This window comes from Podarcis cretensis (genome assembly GCF_951804945.1).
Source record: "Podarcis cretensis genome assembly, chromosome: 10".
Lineage (NCBI taxonomy): Eukaryota > Metazoa > Chordata > Lepidosauria > Squamata > Lacertidae > Podarcis > Podarcis cretensis.
Window position 1 is genome coordinate 15,264,481 of NC_137179.1, and position 19,941 is coordinate 15,284,421.

Consider the following 19,941-nt stretch of genomic DNA (forward strand, 5'->3'; position numbering starts at 1 on the left):
TTAAGCCTTCTGAACTGTCAATAAACTTTATGAGGCAGCTTGTCACCAGCTGGCAGGCAGTGAGATGTTTTGAGCGTTGATTCAGCATGAGTTGAGTGGCTAAAGGTTTGTGTTGATTGGCTGTTAGCTACATTTCATCCAAGCCAAAAATATACGAAAAGAGAAAAATATCAGTAAGTGGAAGCTTGCAGGGTTTTCTTTTGTTTTTTAAAAAATAAAAATAAAAGAAATCTCGGATAAGTGACTGCAGTTTTCTTCCGCTGTCCGGTGTTGTTTGGATCCAGTCCAGGCAGAGTTGAGCCTGGCCTGGAATGCAGGACTGTATCTTCCTTTCTGCCTCGCTCTGCAGAAAATACGTCAGTTGGGTTTTCCGTGGATTGACATTTGATCAGACTGAGTGGTAAACAGTGGGTTTTCCTGAGGGAAGTGGTGGGACAAAAAAACCCCAAACAAATGAACAAAAACGCCCACTCACTCTCTAAACTGGTTTGGCATAATTTATCTTTTGCTAACCCTGATTAAAATAAGCCTGAATACTCTTCTCGGTTGATACAGAGAGTACTGTTTTTATCAGGGTTTCCAAAGTAAGTTCATGACCAGACTCAACCAGGTACATTTTAATCAGGACTAGGAATGATCAAATGTAACACCACACCAGAAAAAGGGGGTGGGAAGTGATTTGTGCCTAAGTAGGATGCAGTAAGCTTTGAGTCTGTGACTGTCTCTTGATCCATAAGACCTGCTTCTACTGTGTTGGACGTAATGTCCCCAGAAACAGAAATTTATCAGGTACAGGCCAAACTGCATGTTATTTTATTGATGCGTTTTGGGGCAATGGGTGCTTGAATTTTACTTGGGGTGGGGGTCAGCAGCTGTGAGCTCCCTGTTCAGAGCTTGCTCTTCATCTGGATCAGGGCCTCACACTCATTCCCTATTGAAAATTACCCCCCTCTGGCTGCTGTTTGCTGCTGAGTGCCTTCTTTTGCAGTAAACAGCCATTTCAGGGGCAAGTAGCAGGTATAGAGAGGGAGGGTCAGCAGGAAATGGTTGCGAGCCCCTAATCTGCATCAGGAAGATGTTCCAGATTGGGCTTTATGGCTGCTTTTATTCTTCAAAATGGTGGCTAGTTTAAGAACACTGTCAAATAAGTGAATAACAAATAATTGGGCCACAGTATTATCATTATCATAATTATTATTACATATTGAATTTGTTCTTTGCTCTGTCTTGCCCAGGGCAACCCAGAGTGCCTTACAAACAAACAAACAAACAAACAAACAACACCCACCCCATAGATGCATCAAAATCAAGAGGAAAAAGAAATATATAAAAAACATTCCACCCATTTCTAAAAGACAGACAGATAGTTCAAGGCCAAAGGCCTGGTTATAGAGGAAAGTTTTTGCCTGGTGCCTAAAGGCCCTGATAAATAAAATATGGGACTAATATCCATCCAATTTCATGTGACATGTGCTCCACTACCAGAAATTACTGTCTTCTGTATATACCTGAGACCATCAGAATTTCTTCACTTTTAGTGATCACACCATTTGATTTATATAAAGAATGTTTTTATAGCTAACATAGCTAATAAATATATGGATTTTTGATAATAACTTTGTACTCCCCCATCCCTCCAGGGCATTAACAATTAAGGTAAAGGAACAGATTATGATAAAATGAACAGTCACATCAATATACATCAGAAAATTTTAAATGTGCACGTGTACTCAGATTTTTTTTTAAAAAACCATTGCTTTCAATCGGTTGGGCTGTTGTGTACCAATAACATGAATTTAAAAATGTCTTGTAGCTAATGAATTTGTTCAGCACACCGTCAGATTTCTTACAAGAATATACCCAAAAGGAACCCGGGCCAACTCTTCCAATTATAACCCTCAAGAATTCTGGAACGTTGGGTGTCAGATAGGTAGGTGATTTCAAGTTGTTGTCATTGTTATTGTCGTTCAGAACATGTCTTCTTGCTTATGTATGGCACAAGGCTTGACATTTCATTACAAGAATTTTTCGCTCCTGTGAAAGATTGTCAGCATGGATTCCTTTTCAGCCTTTTGCTCTTGCACAACTTGGATACAACGCAAAGAAAGAGTGCTTAATTCCCATTCAAATCAGTGGTGAAGTGACTGAACTAGTCTATGTATCTAGCTTCAGAAGCCTTGCCCAGACATCCCCAGCCTCTTCCTGCTACACTCAGATCCCTGGAGACACCTGAGTTCCAGTAAAAGAGTGCAAGTGTTTTGGCTTTCCCCATGTAGACGTTTGCTCTTCTTTGCTTGCTGTCCGTGGAGTAGGTGAGAGAACCTGTTTCTGCTGTTGCCTCTTTTACATACTATCCTGACTCCAGGTCCCACCTGCTTCTCCACCCATTATAGCCGCTCCTGTCTTGCTGCATCCTTCGCAGTACAGAGCTAAGAGTGAGTCATGTATTGAGCTGTCTGTCTAAATCTACGCCCCTCCTTTGTTGTAGCAAACATTTGTTGTAGCTGAAGATTTGCTGATATTGAGACAGATCACAGACAGATATCTCACACGCAGTATTTAGCTATCTCATCCATAAATGTTAAAACAGGAACATGGCGTGCAGTGAGGAAATTGGCACGGGTAAATTGTAGAATCAAATCACACTTTTGGGAATAGCAAGGCCCCTGAAAGACAAGCCTTCTAATGTAGCAAAACATATACAATAGAACCTTACACTCAGCAAAAATTAGTATGCCTCCCACACGCAACTGCAGTGTAGGTTGGAAACACCTGGGTTAGTACAGCTATACAATTATTTTCTTTTATTTATGAAGTAAAATGAAAAGCAGTGATATATGCACTAGAGGAAAATGCACGGTGATTATTTAAATAAAGTGTTATTGTCTGCATTGCATTTATCTGACACAGTAAGAAATAACAAAAAAAAAAAGGTTGTAGAATTCAAAATGCTTTTTGAGGTATTGCCTTAGGATTAATAAAATGGGAACTTTTCACACAAATGCAGTGCAATCCTGTGCATGTCTAGAAGTAGAAGTAAGCCTGGGTTCAATGGGATTTACTCACAGGTGTGTGTGTGTGTGTGGTTGCATCCGTAGTGCAACTGTAGCAATGCTAAATAGTCATTTAATGCCAACAAGTATTTATCATGTTATCAAAATCAAGTTAGATATATTAATCCATGCAACAGCGCAATGCATCCCAACTGTTTATAGATGAACAGTTAACAGCCCAGTCCATAAGCTATTGCCAGACATGGAAGATCAGACTTTCACATGGAACTCTTATAGCAACAAGATCTTCCCCAATATTACCTATTTCCAGTGTTCAGGCTGTGAGTTCTAAGACAGCACATGCACACACAAGAGGGAGGTATCGGCAGGATGGGAAAAATTCCAGTCTTTGCAGAATTACAGCCAATTTTTAGAGGAAAGAAGCCCTAAGAGGGAAAACCTTCATTTTAGCTGTGGGTCTGAGGGCATAACTAGATGCATCATGAGAGATCTCCCACAACATTTCTTTTCTTTCTTCTTTTTAAAATGGCAGATATGGGGTGAGTTAAATCAGATTGGGATTGCAATATTGAAGGGAGTGGGGTTAACCCTTTTCTTCTTCACCTTTTTCCCCCCCTCCAAGTTATTATTGGCCTGATGGAAAAACTTAAAGATACCCACATTATACCAATAAGTTGTGCGGCTCCAGGAGGGGAAATTTTGATCAGGGAAATTGTGTGAGGGGAAAGGCTTGACCTACCCTCCCACAGTCCAAAACCCCTACAACTTCACTGTGTCTACTTAAAAACAACCACCACCACCACCCAACATGAGATCCTAATTGTGGACCTGAGAGTCGTGTCTTATTTGGCCCTGACTCGGAGAAGTTATACTAGGTATAAGGTCAGCTTGAAATATGCCTTGTGAAATCCAGCAGGACATTTAGAAGGATGTCCAGTATACCAGGTCCTACCTCTGCTGTCTGGGTTTCCTTTTAAGCAAAGAGAATCATGAATCAGTATTATTGTTTTGAAATGACCAACTCATGCTTCACAGTTTCTATAAGTACATGTTTACTCCCTGTGCAGGGGTGGGGATAATAAATAAATCTGAGGATTCCCAAGGAATATGAGTCTGGGAAAGCAAAAAGTTCACGACCCTTTTTTCCCAAGACTAAATCTTGAAACTATGCATGTGAATGGATTAAAGTGTTTCTTTATTTTGTATATGATGTTTTTTGCTGCTGCTTTCCCTCCTAAAACAAAGCCTGAGGAAGCAGAGCCATTTTCAACGTGGTTCCGGTTTGGTTCTTTTTTGAATGAAGTCTTAAAATAATATAATGACCATTGTGTTGTGTTTTTGTTTTTTAAAATAACATTGGAGTAAAAGTGTTACATTGGAGTTACATGCAGCGACCATTTTAAGCATGACCGATATGTGGCATGACTGTTTTAGGCATGACCCATGCAAATTGGGCGCTGCCTGCATTATGAGCTTAGATATTATCTTTTGCAGCATACGTGTAACATTTGGCGTACATATTCTTTTTATTTAACTGTTAAAAGAGTCAGTCTGAACATTCACACCCCACAGTCAGGAGGCAACATTTCAAAATGAGAGCGTGAGACTCTACCTCCCCCTGATCATTACTACCTATATACTTACCCATTAAAAATATTATAAGTCTAGGTGCTGAGCTCATGAGAATGTAGATGCCCCAGACTAGTCCTGGGGTCTTCTTGGATAGAATGTGTGAAATGGAAGCTCTCAGAATGTTTTCCAAATAAATCCAAGACCCCAACTCTGTGGAGCTGGAGCTAGAGTTGGACTAGTTGCCAAAATTGTCCCCAGCCTTGGAATTTTATTGCATCCACAATCATCTTTGCAGCTGCTTAGTAAAGCTGCAGAAGAGAACCTGGTCCACTGTCTCCTGTTAGAGCAGGTGTGGGGAACCATTGACTCTGTAGATGTTGCTGGCCATCTTCCTTCCATTCTGCCTGGGATTGAGGGAACTTGTAGTTCAGCAACAGGAAGGGCTGTGGTTCAGTGGTAGAGCATCTGCTTTGCATGCAGAAGGTCTCGGGTTCAATCCCAGCATCTTCCGGTAGAGTTGGGATTATCCCCTTCTTGAAACCATGGAGAGCTGATAGTGGTCAGCATAGTCAATACTGAACCAGATGGACCAGTGGTCTGACTCTGTATAAGACAGCTTCCTATGTCCTTAATATCTTGAAGGCTGAAGGTTCCCCTGTAATCCCAGCTTGTTACAGTACCTGTACAAAAGACACCCGTCTACAGAAGCAATCAATCCAGCAGATTCCAAACTAGCCACCATGACCAAGACCAAAGAGCTGTCCAAGGATGTCAGGGACCAGATTGTAGACCTGCACAAGGCTGGACTGGGCTAAAGACTATTGCCAAGCAGCTTGGTGAGAAGGTGGCAACAGTTGGTGCAATAATTCGCAAATGCAAGAAACACAAAATATCTGTCAACCTCCCTTGGTCTGGGGCTCCATGCAAGATCTCATCTTGTGGAGTTGCAATGATCATGAGAACGGTGATGAAGCAGCCCAGAATTACACAGGGGGAACTTGACAATGATCTCAGGGCAGCTGGGACCATAGTCACCATGAAAACAGTTGGTAACACACTATTCCGTGAAGGACTGAGATCTTGCAGAGCCTACAAGGTCCCCTTGCTCAAGACAGCACATGTACAGGCCCATCTGCAGTTTGCCAATGCACATCTGAATGACTCAGAGGAGAAGTGGGTGAAAGTGTTGTGGTCAGATGAGACCAAAATTGAGCTCTTTGGCATCAACTCAGCTTGCCATGTTTGGAGGAGGAGGAATGCTGCCTACGACCCCAAGAACACCATCCCCACTGTCAAACACGGAAGGGAACATATTATGCTTTGGGGGTGTTTTTCTGCTAAGGGGACAGGACACCTTCACCACATTGAAGGGACGTTGAACAGGACCATGTATCGTCAAATCTTGGGTGAGCACCTCCTTCCCGCAGCCAGGGCATTGAAAATGGGTTGAGGATGGGTATTCCAGCATGACAATGACCCAAAACACACGGCCAAGGCAACAAAGGAGTGGCTCACGAAGAAGGACATTAAGATCCTGGAGTGGCCTTGCCAGTCTCCAGACCTTAATCCCATCGAAAATCTGTGGAGGGAGCTGAAGGTTTGAGTAGCTACACATCAGCCTCAAAATCTTACTGACTTGGAGAGGATCTGCAAAGAGGAGTGGGACAAAATACCTCCTGAGATATGTGCAAACCTGGTGGCCACCTACAAGAAATCTCTGACCTCTGTAATTGCCAACAAGGGTTTTGCCACCAAGTACTAAGTCATCTTTTGCAAAGGGATCAAATACTTATTTCACTCATTATAATGCACATCTATCTCTGACTTTTGTCTTCTGGGTTTCTGGGGGTTTTCCTGTTGTTATTCTGTCTCTCACAGCTATAGTAAACCTACCATTAAAATTATGGACTGGTCATTTCTTCATCAGAGAGCAAACAGGCAAATTTGGCAGGGGATCAAATACTCCCCCCCTCACTCGTGTGTGTGTGTGTGTGTGTGTGTGTATGCTACAGACTTTTTAGAGGACACAGTGATCTTGAAATCCAGTCTAGGTAATTATTAAGGAGCCAAAATGATTTCAGGTATTAAACTTCCCCTTGAGTCTTCCTGACAATCTTAAGGGTTTTGCTATCATATTTCCTTAATTAATGTATTAAAGGCCTACTTTGGCAACAGGGAATAATGAAGCTGACTAAAGGCAGTGTGCTGTCAAAAACACAATGCATTTTAGATGATATTAAAAACATCTCCCCCGTCTCTTTCAGGAAGTTATTTTAGGCCAAAGTGTGAATATCAGATTGATTTTCCCATTTCAGTGAAACCCCAGCTTAGATTTCTTTTAATGAGCAGTCCCCCCCACCCCACAGATATTCCTCTCCTACCCCCATATACAAAGGATCCTGGTGGAAATGCGTTTTCAGGTGTAATTGGGAAATGGCAATGAATGATTTATAATAACTTTAAAAATGCTTTTGCAGCGGAGGCACCAACATTTGCAGTTAAACGGGAAAAATGAATGTAATTAAAAACATTAAAGTAACCGAGACCTTTAACTTTGCAGATGAAAATGACTTTATAGCTATAAAATGTAATTAGTCCAAACTTTTCTTGACACTGCGGCTGCTTACATAATTTCTGCCAAATCTCACAAAGCATATGCCCTTCCATATGCCTCATCTGAGATCTTCCCTCCCCGCACCCACCATCATTTTTACCCATAACAGTTACGTTGAAAGTTAATGATGACAATACATTCCCTATGCAGGTTTACTTGAAAGTGAGTCCCACTCTGTTCAATGGGGCTAAATTCCTTGCGTGTTTAGGGAAGGGCCATAGCTCAGTAGCAGAAACCTCTGATTTGCACCCAGAAGGCCCCTGATTCAAACCCCAGCATCTCCATGCAGTACTGGGAATGTTCCCATGTTGAACCCTGGAGAGCCTCTGCCACTCAGGGCAGGCTAGGTTTGTGTGTGGGGGACCTTTGGCCCTCCAGATGTTGCTGAACCACAGCTGGCCATACTTGCTTGTGCTGATGGGAAGCACAGCTTAGAAACATTTGGAGGGCCAAAGATTTCCCACACCTGGTGTGGACAATCCTGATCTAGATGGACCGAGTGCTTCCTGCACTCCTGATTTGATCATTAATATGCAGCGATGAAATTGGGCATTTTAAGTGCCTTCGTTAAATGCTGATGTGTATTACTTCATTTACTTCAGTATGTAGTTAGCCTGCCCTGCTGCACTTGGGGCTGCTACTGCTTATTCTGCTGAGTAGGGCCCCTGGACATCTGCCTCAAAGACCTGCCTTGACAGCACCACTGTTAGTATACATATTTGGAAATGCAGTAGATCAGCACAAACTGACCAGGGGCTTATCTACACCTCTTTTTGATTTCTCTCAGTTTCCTATCTTTCTAAAGTTCTAAATAATGCTGTTTTCACAAATATATGCATTTTCAATGCACACTTTCGCCTAATATTCACATGTTTGCACACAGGACAGCAAATTTTGTAGAAGTGCAAATTTTGAAAAATAGCTGCATTTTTGTTTGGATATTGTTTTGGGAATTCTGAATTTCCAGTGAGTCCGGAAATATCAGTGAGTCCGGAAAGATCAGCCTGTAAGGATGCCAGTTCAGAATCCAGAACTCAAAACAGTGACACCAAGAAGGATCCACACGCACACACCCCACACAGCATAACAAACCAAGGACTCTAAAATTCAGACATTTCTTCCTCAGATATAAAATGTGAAGTTGACAGCATGCAGTCAGTAGTTCTACATTTATCTCATAGGAAGAGAGAATAAGCCTCTTCTGAATTACTCTTAAACATGACTTGTGCCTCTTTGGGTCGGTATTTCTCTCTGGCAAACAACCAAGTTCCTTTGATTTTTTAAAAACCCAAAATCATTTATCTATTTTATGTGTGTCATGTTTGTGCTTTAGTAGCCTGACTAGTGAATTTTCAATATGAGGAGCACCACAGTCCTAGACAAGGGAAGATTTTACTTCATGCCAGTGATAACTGTGCTGTCTTTTCCCCATGAATTATAATATCCTGTTCCAGGCAGTGTGCTGTTTTATTTCCAAAACTGCAGCAGCAAAACAACGGAAAGTGTTTTGAGCTTCTGAGAAAAGGAAATTCTGACAGTTTTGTGTTCAAGATAAAGACCAGTGCTTTATGATTAAACTGCAAGGAGGGCTTGGGTAGCAATTCAAAATGTTTAGACAACAGAATGGTGCATTTTCACATAACTTACATAGATTGTCAAGCATATTTTCAGTACAGGTGTTGTTGTTTTTACTATAATTAGGTTTTACTACTTATCATTAAATTAGAAGAGCAGATCTTTTCTCTCTCTCTCTCTTTCATTAGACACTGAACAGCCGCTGAAGGGTGAGTGGGATCTGTCAGCTCTGCTTTGTAATTAATTCATAATTTAAATTTATTAGGGGTGCTGCAGAATAGTTAATTCAGAAACCAAGGCTGTCCAAATTAATTATAAACAGGCACTTTCATGTTTATTATGGCATTGGTGCAGTGCAAGTTTTCTAGAAAAAGAGATGCCAGAACTTACTATGAACACCTCCCTTGTTCTCTTACAATGGCAATGGCACCCACCTGAAAGGTGCTGGAACTGACTTCCAGTGAGTTCAGGCTGAGAAAAGCTCTGCATTGGTGCATACAATGACATAGAAGCACCTGAGCAGTTTCTCAGCCTGCAAGGTAAGGGTTCCACCAGCCCTGCTACCAGATTTGTCCCTGTGTGGTTGAATAAACATGCTAGAAGCATCTGAGAGAATGCAGTCTTTTCTGTGCAGCTCGTAGTTTTCTTACAGCTCCTTCAGACCTCATAGCACAAGGGATTTACATCTGAAAGGCACTCAAGAGTTCCAGGTAGGCTTTCCCCCGGTGTTTTGGCATGACTAGACCTCACAGAACATCCTATACGGAGACCATTGCTCCATCTAGCTCAGAATTGTCAACTCCCACCCTTCCCAGCTAGCATTGTCAATGGCCATGGAGGATGGGATTGTAGTCCTGCAAAATCTGGGGGGCCACGTGTTCCCCACCTCTAGTCTACACTTAATAGCTGTGACTACCTAGGGTTTCGGGACGCAGGTGGTGCTTTGGGCTAAACCACAGAGCCTAGGACTTGCCGATCAGAAGGTCGGTGGTTCGAATCCCCGCAGCGGGGTGAGCTCCCATTGCTCGGTCCCAGCTCCTGCCAACCTAGCAGTTTGAAAGCACGAAGTGCAAGTAGATAAATAGGTACCGCTCCAGCAGGAAGGTAAACAGCATTTCCGTGTGCTGCTCTGGTTCGCCAGAAGCGTCTTAGTCATGCTGGCCACATGACCCGGAAGCTGTACGCTGGCTCCCTTGGCCAATAAAGCGAGATTGAGTCGGCCCTTTACCTTTTTACCTAGGGTTTCAGTCTGGGTTGTTTCCCAGCCCTCTTTGATTGAGCTTGGGGCCTTCTGCATGCAAAGCAAGATGCTCTACCAGTGAGCTATGGCCGTTCTCTGCTATGGACTGTGGTTCCATTTCTGTGGGATCTCCACTCTGAATGGAACCCTAAAATCCATACAGAAAATTGGGAGCTGCAGAATTCATTGGTGTGCAGGTACCAAACTAACCCTTCAGTTTGATTGAAAAGTGCAAATTCGTAAAGTCCTGCTATATAGCACATGGAATATATTTATTTTTATGTACATGCACCTAGGTAAATGGATTTTTCAAAACTTACTTTTTTACTGTTTTAATTGAAGTATGAGGTGTTTTTTTTAAAATGAAATTTACCTCCAGACTAAGGAACTGTACCCTGTGAATAAATGTGTCTCAGCATGTTGGATCAGTACATTTTCCACGAAGCCATAAAGCAGTCAGCTGTTTGAGGCCAATGTTTGCAAGGTCCTCTTCCACATCAGAGCATCTGAGGCTGGCGACGTATTAGTGATGCCACTGGGCCCTTAGCCTGTGGCCACACAGCTAATGCCAAGTGTTACCTGTGCTGTTGGGATTGTGGCAGAGCAACACTTGCTGCTACCACAATTTAAGGAGAGAGGTGTAATAGGGGTGGGGTTGGTGATCCGTTAGAGGAAGGGGGCGTTGTCATGTTGTAAGGTTAGGGGATTGAGAGATTGGCAAGGTTTAAGAGGAGTGGGGTAGGCTGGATTTGCCAGTAAGATAAGCAGGGGCACAGCCCCTAGTGCATGTGTGTATAGGTGAATGTGTGTGTGTGCAGTTTATGGACCCTTTCTCTTAGTATAGTGTGCATTTTTGTACACACCATTGGCTAGAAAACTACATTCAATACGGGCCCAATTCAAAATGCTGGTTTTGACCTATAAAGCCTTAAATGGCTCAGGACCACAATACCTCAAGGACTGTCTCTTCCCATATGAACCTACCTGGACCCCGAGATCATCTCCTGAGGCCCTTCTTCGTGTGCCTCCTCCGTGAGAGGTCAGGAGGGTGGCAGCACGAGAACGGGCCTTATCTGCAGTGGCTCCCTGTCTGTGGAATGCTGTCCCCAGGGAAGTCCGCCTGTTGCCTTCACTATACACCTTTAGGAGCTAGGCAAAAATGTTCCTATTCAACTAGGCCTTTGCCTGACTTGATCTACATCCTTTTTAAAAAATGCTGCCTCTTTTTTTGGGGGGGGGGTCTGCTTGGGTTGTTGGTTTTGTTTTGATTTTATGTATTTGATATTTTATATGAACTGCCCTGAGACCTTCGGGTATAGGGTGGTATAGAAATCGAATAAATAATAATAAAATAATAATAATACATTGCAAAATTCAGGGAAATTTCAATGGACGGCTGTGTTTCAGTTTGTATATTGTTTCAGAAAGTGTTGATTAGGTACATTTGCCTTTACAGTGGTACCTCGGGTTAAGTACTTAATTCGTTCTGGAGGTCCGTTCTTAACCTGAAACTGTTCTTAACCTGAAGCACCGCTTTAGCTAATGGGGCCTCCTGCTGCTGCCACGCCGCCGGAGCACAATTTCTGTTCTCATCCTGAAGCAAAGTTCTTAACTTGAAGCACTATTTCTGGGTTAGCGGAGTCTGTAACCTGAAGCGTATGTAACGTGAAGCGTATGTAACCTGAGGTACCACTATACATGCGAACTGAATCTAATTTCCTCCCCATCGCTAATGTTATGTAGACCTCAAAGGTATTGGAAAACAGAAAGGTGGTCTAGCCATTCCCACCCAAATCCCCAAATCTTTTCATCATTAGAACAAAACTTCCACTAACTGAGGCACTGGACCACCCTTACCAGAGAAGTGGAACCAGTGTGGGCCAATGCCTGATAGCTGGAAACAACTTCTGTGGATAGGCAGGACAGGAGAGATTATGAGTGGATAGGTAAAAAGATTGTCATTGAGGACCTTGGCTGGAATAATTGCAGCTGGGCTGTTCTATAAATTATTTGGAAGCATCATGTTCCTGCTATGCATATGCAGCTAATTATCTTTGTAACCTGCCTTGGGAGGGTTTGCCTTGAATATTTCAAATCCTCTAAAACAAACAAACAAAGCTTACTCCTTAGTAAGTGTGTTTAGGATTGCAGCTGACATCGCTCTTGTTCATCTGTTGCAATTCCATACACTAGAGACATGCAGAGAATTTTAATAACTGGGAATCCCAGAGAGGTATGGCTGCCACTCTTCCATAATTTTGAAAGATTGGTCATATTTTTGGAGCACTGCTGCCTGCAATAAGCAGAAAAATTATTATAGATGGAGTTTGCACATACTGGCTTATGAAGGCAAAAATGAGTGTTTGAACAAACAAATCAGAGCAGCCTTCCATTTTATACATTTGGGGGAGGGGAGGACCTCTGGAGGCAGTAAAACCACAAAGCATTTTTTAAAAAGAAGCTAACAAATAAAAGCAATTTTGTAAAAATAGAAAAAGGAAAAAAAGAAGCAGCAGCAAAATGGGTATTAACTACCAAGCACATGGACTAAGGGTGAGGCTTTCACATCATACAGTAGATGAGCTAGGTGATGAATTGATCCTTACCATATGTGAAGCCAAACTGCTAAGGCACTGCTGCCAATAAAAGTTGCAGCCTTGTTACTGCACCGCAGTAAAATTTCACCCACAGCCTTGCAATATACCTGGGTTTGCAAAACAAAAAGCATTGGATGAATTTACATAACCATGAGCTATGATCCCTCTTTCAAAGTGCCGTCAACTAAGGCAGCCTGATCAGCTAATTCCAGCCTGATCCTCTTAATGTCCTACTGATTTGCTTTACTCAGTCTGAGATTGGTTAGCTTGTCCATAATATGCTTATTTTAAAAATGGAAAACCTTCTAAGAAGACACCATAATAGCTGTATGTACTCAAGTGCTTTGAATCCAGAGCTGGAGTTACTGTGGTGTGTATATTCAAGCAGCTTGCAGGGTGGATATTGTAAATATATATATTTAAATTGTAGCCTCCTGCTGCCTACCTTTCTGTAATTGAACATTCTGCTTTTTCATACAGTGGCCTTAAATTTCCAAACAGCAGGACTGCAAATGGATCTTCAAACTGGGAAATTTTTGGATAATGGTGGTTCTGGCTATTTACTAAAACCAGAATATCTAAGAAATAGAGACACACAATTTACTCCACATGCTATATCTGCAAACTGTCAACCAGTGCTTCTTACTATAAAGGTCAGTTCATTTTGTTGATAACATTCTTTTATCTAATTTGCCAGACCACTTGTGCTTTTTTTTTTGCAAATAAATACTAATACTATCTCTGTATTTTCCACCTCCGCTCATGATAAGCACTTCAAGTAACCTGTACCCGATAGCTGATTGGTGTCAATTGGAGGCATAATTGCTGCCGAGCTGAGTTTAAGATTTTGTTGTTGACATATAAGTCCTGCACAGCTTAGGACCTGGTTATCTGAGAAGGAGGACCCTTCTACCTAGACCAGCTTGTTCACTTAGGCTGTCAGATGAGGTCCTTCTAGGCATCTAGTAGAGACACATCTGGCAACTCGAAGGAGGGCCTTCTTTGTGTTAGCCCCCACATTGTATAATGAACTCCACTTAAATATATGATGGGCACCTATGGTGCAGGTGTTCTGCAGCTTGGTAGATATTGAACTATTTACATGGGCACTCCCAAGCTCAGATCCTTAATACTGACTTTACCAAACCCTTGATATTCTGCGTAATGTTTTATTGTTATTGTGTTGTACTGGTTTTATTTTGTAAACTACCTTGTTATTTTTCGCAGTAAAAGGCGGCCTATAGTTAATTTAAAATAAAAATGTGTACCAGCAGGACCCCTGTGCTATCGTTTGCATATGGTTCCTCTCTCTTTGCTTTCCGGTAGATTTGTGCAGATACATAATAGCTTCAAGGCACCTACTCAGCTATAAACATGATTCAAGTCACACTTATAGATCAGCCATTATGAAATGTGGAGGAATGATACACACACATATATATTGCTGCAGTCCCACTGATTCCGGTGACACTGCATAAGCAGTTTCTGAATTTTCCTCCTAGGAATGTGCAAAGGGAAGTCCTGGGGCTGATGCAAGTATGAAATGAGTTGATTGCAAGGGGATATGCCTACATTGTCATATTGTAGGTGCTAATTAAAAACTCCTGTTTGCTCAGGTGTCTGGTGCCACTTGATTGACTACCTGCTCTGTTTTATACTTACTGTATATTACCTGCTTCTTTTTTAATTTGTGTAATTATTTTTAATTGATTAATGAATTGTTTTAATCAGGTTGTTGAGACAGGTAGAATATAAATATTTTAAATGACTAATGAACAACCATCCAACCAAATAGCCTTGGCTGCAGCAAATACCACTTTAGCCTCCAAAAGTTTGTGCATTACATCAACAGGATACAGGTTTTAAAACATAGATAGCTCCAGAGCAGCCTTCCCCAACCTGGTGCCCTCCAGATGTTTTAGACTACAATTCCCATCAGCTCTAGCTGTGCTGGTGGGAACTGATTGGTGTTCAAAACAAATGGAGGGCACTAGCTTGGGGAAGCATTGTCTGTGGAAAGAGTTAGAGCCCTTAGCACACCCAGCGCACAACAGGGTTTTTATTCCAGTGTACGTTTGCTAGTCTCTACCTGGTTATTAACTAGGGATGCAGGTGACACTGTGGTCTAAACTACTGAGCCTCTTGAGTTTGCTGATCAGAAGGTTGGCAGTTAGAATCCCCGCGACGGGGTGAGCTCCCATTGCTCTGTCCCAGCTCCTGCCAACCTAGCAGTTTGAAAGCACGCCAGTGCAAGTAGATAAATAGGTACCGCTGTGGCGGGAAGGTAAATGGTGTTTCTGTGTGCTCTGGCACTCGTCAAGGTGTTCCTTTGTGCCAGAAGCGGTTTTGTCATGCTGGACGCATGACCCAGAAAGCTGTCTGCAGACAAACGCCGGCTCCCTTGGCCTGAAAGCGAGATGAACACTGCAACCCCATAGTCACCTTTGACTCACCATAACCATCCAGGGGCACTTTACCTTTTTTACCTTTACCTGCTCACAGAAGTCATCTCTATTTATTTATTTTTGTCTGACTTTATCCTTTGATTACTCCGAATCTGCTTGATCTGGCTCCCATACTGGTGGTTTGTTCTGCCTCGTGACTAAAAGAGCTCAAAAACAAGAGCTTACCCTTTTCCTGCCTGTTCTGTTTTGTTTGCCTTTGGCTTCATAGGGACCTTGCCCCCACAGCTGGTGCTGCTGATCACATGTCCATCCATCTTAGTGATGGATGCTGGAGAATCATGGTGGCTAGAGGGTCAGGTTTGGATATTGAAAACTCTGCTTCAGATCCCCTCTGGACTGCAAAGTTTAATGACTGGTTGTGGGGATCTTTTCGTGAACTGCCCCACAGGCATGTTGTGAGGCTAAATGGCACACTGACCTCCTTGGAGGAAGGTTTAGGGCACATTTGCAGCATGTTCCAAATTTCTTCAGACGTTGCTGTAAGTGGCCTCAACTTTGGGTTGCTTGAACCTGCAGGGCACCATCCAGTTAAATCAGGGCTTGCACTCAGTTTAGTAATGCAGTCTGAATCCATTCCTGTACCTTACTTCTTTCAGAAGGCAGGTTGGCTTTCCTCTTATCAGTTATTGTTTTTGTTATGCTGAGATTAACTAGCTTATTTTTCACATATAACCTATAAATATCATTTGTGTGCTAAAACTTTGTGAAACAGACCTTTTAGTTCAAGCTGTGAGGCTCATACGTAGCAGTGGTACTGAAAAATTGCCAGTCAGAACTAAAATAAATCACACCTGCTTGATTTATTATCTGCAATATTTCCTTGTGCTTTTCCTCTGCTTGCTGTTGGAAATAAATACCTTGAGTACCACAGATGCTGAGACTAGCTTCTTGCAAATGCTATTTAGTCATCAAAGGCATTTGGCACATTATTAAATACCACTGCTGTAGTTCATTGTCTTGTTACACAGTTGCCATTTTGCCCTGCGTTTGCAAACATGTGACAATGAGCCAGCTTTGTAACACCGATTCAGATTTTTAAAAAATGCACTCAAAAAGTTTGCCCCACTTAATTAATTGCAAAAAAAAAAAAGACTGAAAGATTTTGTTCATGCCAGTGTGTGCTTTTAATTAACAGAAATTCTTCACTTAAGTAAGGGCTGTCTCTCTGGTTTGATCCAATAAACACTTAACATGTTGCAATTTTACTGGGCTTTGAGCCTTTTGTTTAAGGGGCTCAAAGACTAAGGGAGCAATCCACAGTCCCAGCCAAGGAACAGTAGTGCTGGGCAGAGGGACAGGTCACTACGGCATTCAAAGTTCTGCTCTTGGCACTGGCCTGCGCAGAAGCCTATTTTACGTTTTGCTAGCTCTAGGCTTCTGCTGCAGAAAGGCCCAGTTGGGCCCCATCTGTGGCTGTCAGGAGGATCCATGGCTGGCTCAGCTCTGCCGCTCCCCCCATCCCCATAAATTTCAGAGGCTCCTGAAGGGAGCAAACACCCTGGGTAGGTTGTCAACAGCTTGTGCTTTTGGTGGGCACAGCAGAAGCAGCCCCCTGCCATCTGTGGAGCTGCTGGTGGTAGAGAAACCTCTGCCGCATCCGAACCTGCCACTCCCTCCCGCAGAGGAGTACAGAACCACGGTTTAGGATTGCTCTGCAAGGAAGTGAAGTGGGAAATCCCTGGTTCAAATGTCACCTCTGTCATGACCTCACTAGATTGCCTTGAGGAAGCCAGTGCTCTCTCTGCCTCAGTGCCACACCAGCAGTATGGGGATAATAATACTTAACCTGCTGTGCAAGGTTACTGTAAGCACCCTGAGATAATGTACCCCAAGCCCTATATCAATTTTGAAGTATTATGACTATGATACTCCAGGCATCCCTGCCTTTTCAATGAAGTTGCTTGATCGACTTCTCTTTGTTGCAGTCCCCGTCCCCCCTTTGCTGGCTTTTGCTCCATTCCTCTTAGCCCTCTGACATCCCATAACCCCTTTTTAAATGGGTTTTCTGTAAATGTGTAGTGCCTCTGCTTAAAACATGGTGCTAGGCTTTGGAATGGGCTTATTATGTTTAGGAGCCAGAACACAGCGCAGTGTATGCACAGACAGATATCAATAGTTCTACTGAGACTGAGTGAGTTTCTTTTTCTCTAATGAAAGGTTGGGAAAGACTATAAAATTTCTGTGGGGTTGTGAGGAGATCAGAATTGTTCAAGGTCAGAAAGAGAGAGAGAGAGAGAGAGAGAGAGAGAGAGAGAGAGAGAGAAAAGGGATTAAGTAGGTGGTGATTGAAGCAAGTGATTAGTGAATGGGTAGATATGTACTAAAAAACACCCCTCTAATAAGACAGTTTTGTGGTGGATCAGTTGCTAAGAGATGTGATAAAATGACATGCCCTTGCAATATAGAGAGTATTGCATTAATACAAGGGCCTTTTTATGAGAAACTAAGGGCACTTCCAGGGACGCAGGTGGCGCTGTGGGTTAAAGCCTCAGCGCCTAGGGCTTGCCGATCGAAAGGTCGGCGGTTCGAATCCCTGCGGCGGGGTGCGCTCCCGCTGCTCGGTCCCAGCACCTGCCAACCTAGCAGTTCGAAAGCACCTCCGGGTGCAAGTAGATAAATAGGGACCGCTTACCAGCGGGAAGGTAAACGGCGTTTCCGTGTGCGGCTCTGGCTCTGGCCAGAGCAGCGATGTCACGCTGGCCACGTGACCCGGAAGTGTCTCCGGACAGCGCTGGCCCCTGGCCTCTTAAGTGAGATGGGCGCACAACCCCAGAGTCTGTCAAGACTGGCCCGTACGGGCAGGGGTACCTTTACCTTTACCTTTTAAGGGCACTTCCAGTTGACCTATCGAGCATTCACCCTGATTTGTTTGCACAATGATTAGATGACATTGACTGTTTATTGAAAATTCATTCTTATTTGTTTGCATTGAGGTTAGATGAGGTTACGTCAAAGCATATGTTAACTCATATGTCACAGTGCCTTTTCCCATCGTTTTCTTTATTGCAAAAGTCCGATCTTTTGGAGAAGCTGGATTTTTGCACAAGACCTCCCAATCAACTATAAAACACACAATTTGAATTTGCCAAATATATGTTTAAATTCCACTTGAGAATAGCAACTGTCTGGCAGTGCCCTCAGTCTGAGAAATACAGGCATGGAAGCACCCTTTGGAGCAGGATGTAAGATGTGTTGCATAGCATTCTACTCAAACTTCACCTGATATACTCTGAGAGAAGACTTAAGGGCATTAGCTTTTGCAGGTTTGGTCTAACTATACGAAAGAGATTTATGCAAATAACAAGCAAAGCAAGAAGCACATCTAGTACCAAGGACTGAGTATATTTTGCCAGTGACAAACTGCTGCTGTTATCCATTGGGATTTTCAAAAGTGGTGTTGAAATCATAAGTCATCATTACTCGGTATAAAATATAGAACCGTTGGCACACACTGTGATTTGCAAAGTAGCATGAGCAAAAAGGAGAAGTATTTGTCCCAAGAAGCTTGCTGCAAGCAGCATTCTGACAGAACAGAGACAAAAAGAGGAACAGAAGATGGAGAGGAGGGGAAGTGCGGAAGAAGAACATGCTCAAGTTCACTTTACTTATTTTTTACTTTCAAGAGGGAACGAGGACCTCCTCTTACCTAGTTACAGATTCACTTGGGGGTCTTGGGTGCAAAAAATGCTAAAGATTGCATATAAATGAAGGAAAACAGAAGCTCATACTAGGCATTATATGTCAGATATGTGTGTTTTTTAAAAAAAATCTTTTTAAAATGAAAAGTGACCATGGGAATTGTAATCCCAAGTGGAGGAATAGCAGGTGAGGAGTTTCTTGATCCTTTCCCATGTAGTCATTTCCCCCCCCCCCATTCAAAATTGCCCTTCCTCTTGCTGCTTTTCCATCTGTGGTGATTCGATAACATGTATATGGGAGGAAAAGAAGCTTGGATTCCCCAGTATTACACAGAAAACTGAGTGGACATGATTAAGCAGCCCCTCCCTCCCACCACTCCTCTTGCCCCAATAGCAGCTCAAACACTTGTTTTTACAGCTGTTTCATACTTAAGGGTAAATAATGCTCAATTAGCTTTGTCCTGTGTGGTGGGCTTCCCTCTCTGTTTTTCAGTAAAACCATTGATGCCAGAATAATAATTGCATTTTACAGTGGTACCTCGGGTTAAGTACTTAATTGGTTCCAGAGGTCCGTTCTTAATCTGAAACTGTTCTTAACCTGAAGCACCACTTTAGCTAATGGGGCCTCCCGCTGCCACTGCGCCCCTGGAGCACGATTTCTGTTCTCATCCTGAAGCAAAGCTCTTAACCCGAGGTACTATTTCTGGGTTAACGGAGTCTGTAACCTGAAGCGTATGTAACCCAAAGCGTATGTAACCTGAGGTACCACTGTATATCCCAGTTGAAGCTTATGCACTGTTGTTGTTTTTCTGTGCAGCTTATCAGTGGTCATCAATTACCACCTAGCAGCCTCTCCAGGAGTAATAAAGCTGACCCCCTAGTTCTAGTAGAAATTTATGGTGTTCCGGAAGACCATGCAAAGCAACAGAGCTGTGTAGTTAAGGGCAATGGTAAGTGTAACAGTCTATTGGTTGCGTAATGTTTCAGTAATTTAGGGATTTAACTCATGGGCTTACATAGCTTATCAAAGTTTTGTCTTTGGCAACTGGGCCTATATACAGAAACAGCAGTGTATGAATTAGTAAGGAAAGCATGAATGGTACATACACACACAGAGAGAGTTCTTATATGGAAAATTAAAAATTCCACTATTTGAATGAATTAGAAAGGACAGGCTAAAATACATACATTTACATGTGTATGGGGGAAAGTAGAACAAAGGAAAG

The 19,941-nt window shown here is 42.7% G+C and overlaps 1 protein-coding gene across 1 annotated transcript in view; it reads left to right on the forward strand.

The window, feature by feature from the left end:
- The window catches only part of PLCZ1 (phospholipase C zeta 1), a 48,075-nt gene that overhangs the window by 24,809 nt on the left and 3,325 nt on the right, over window positions 1-19,941 (forward strand). The window contains exons 9-11 of the mRNA XM_079992566.1: window positions 1,814-1,930; window positions 13,093-13,265; window positions 19,533-19,665. Coding sequence (XP_079848692.1) covers window positions 1,814-1,930; window positions 13,093-13,265; window positions 19,533-19,665 — 423 coding nt within the window. The remainder of the gene's footprint in view (window positions 1-1,813; window positions 1,931-13,092; window positions 13,266-19,532; window positions 19,666-19,941) is intronic.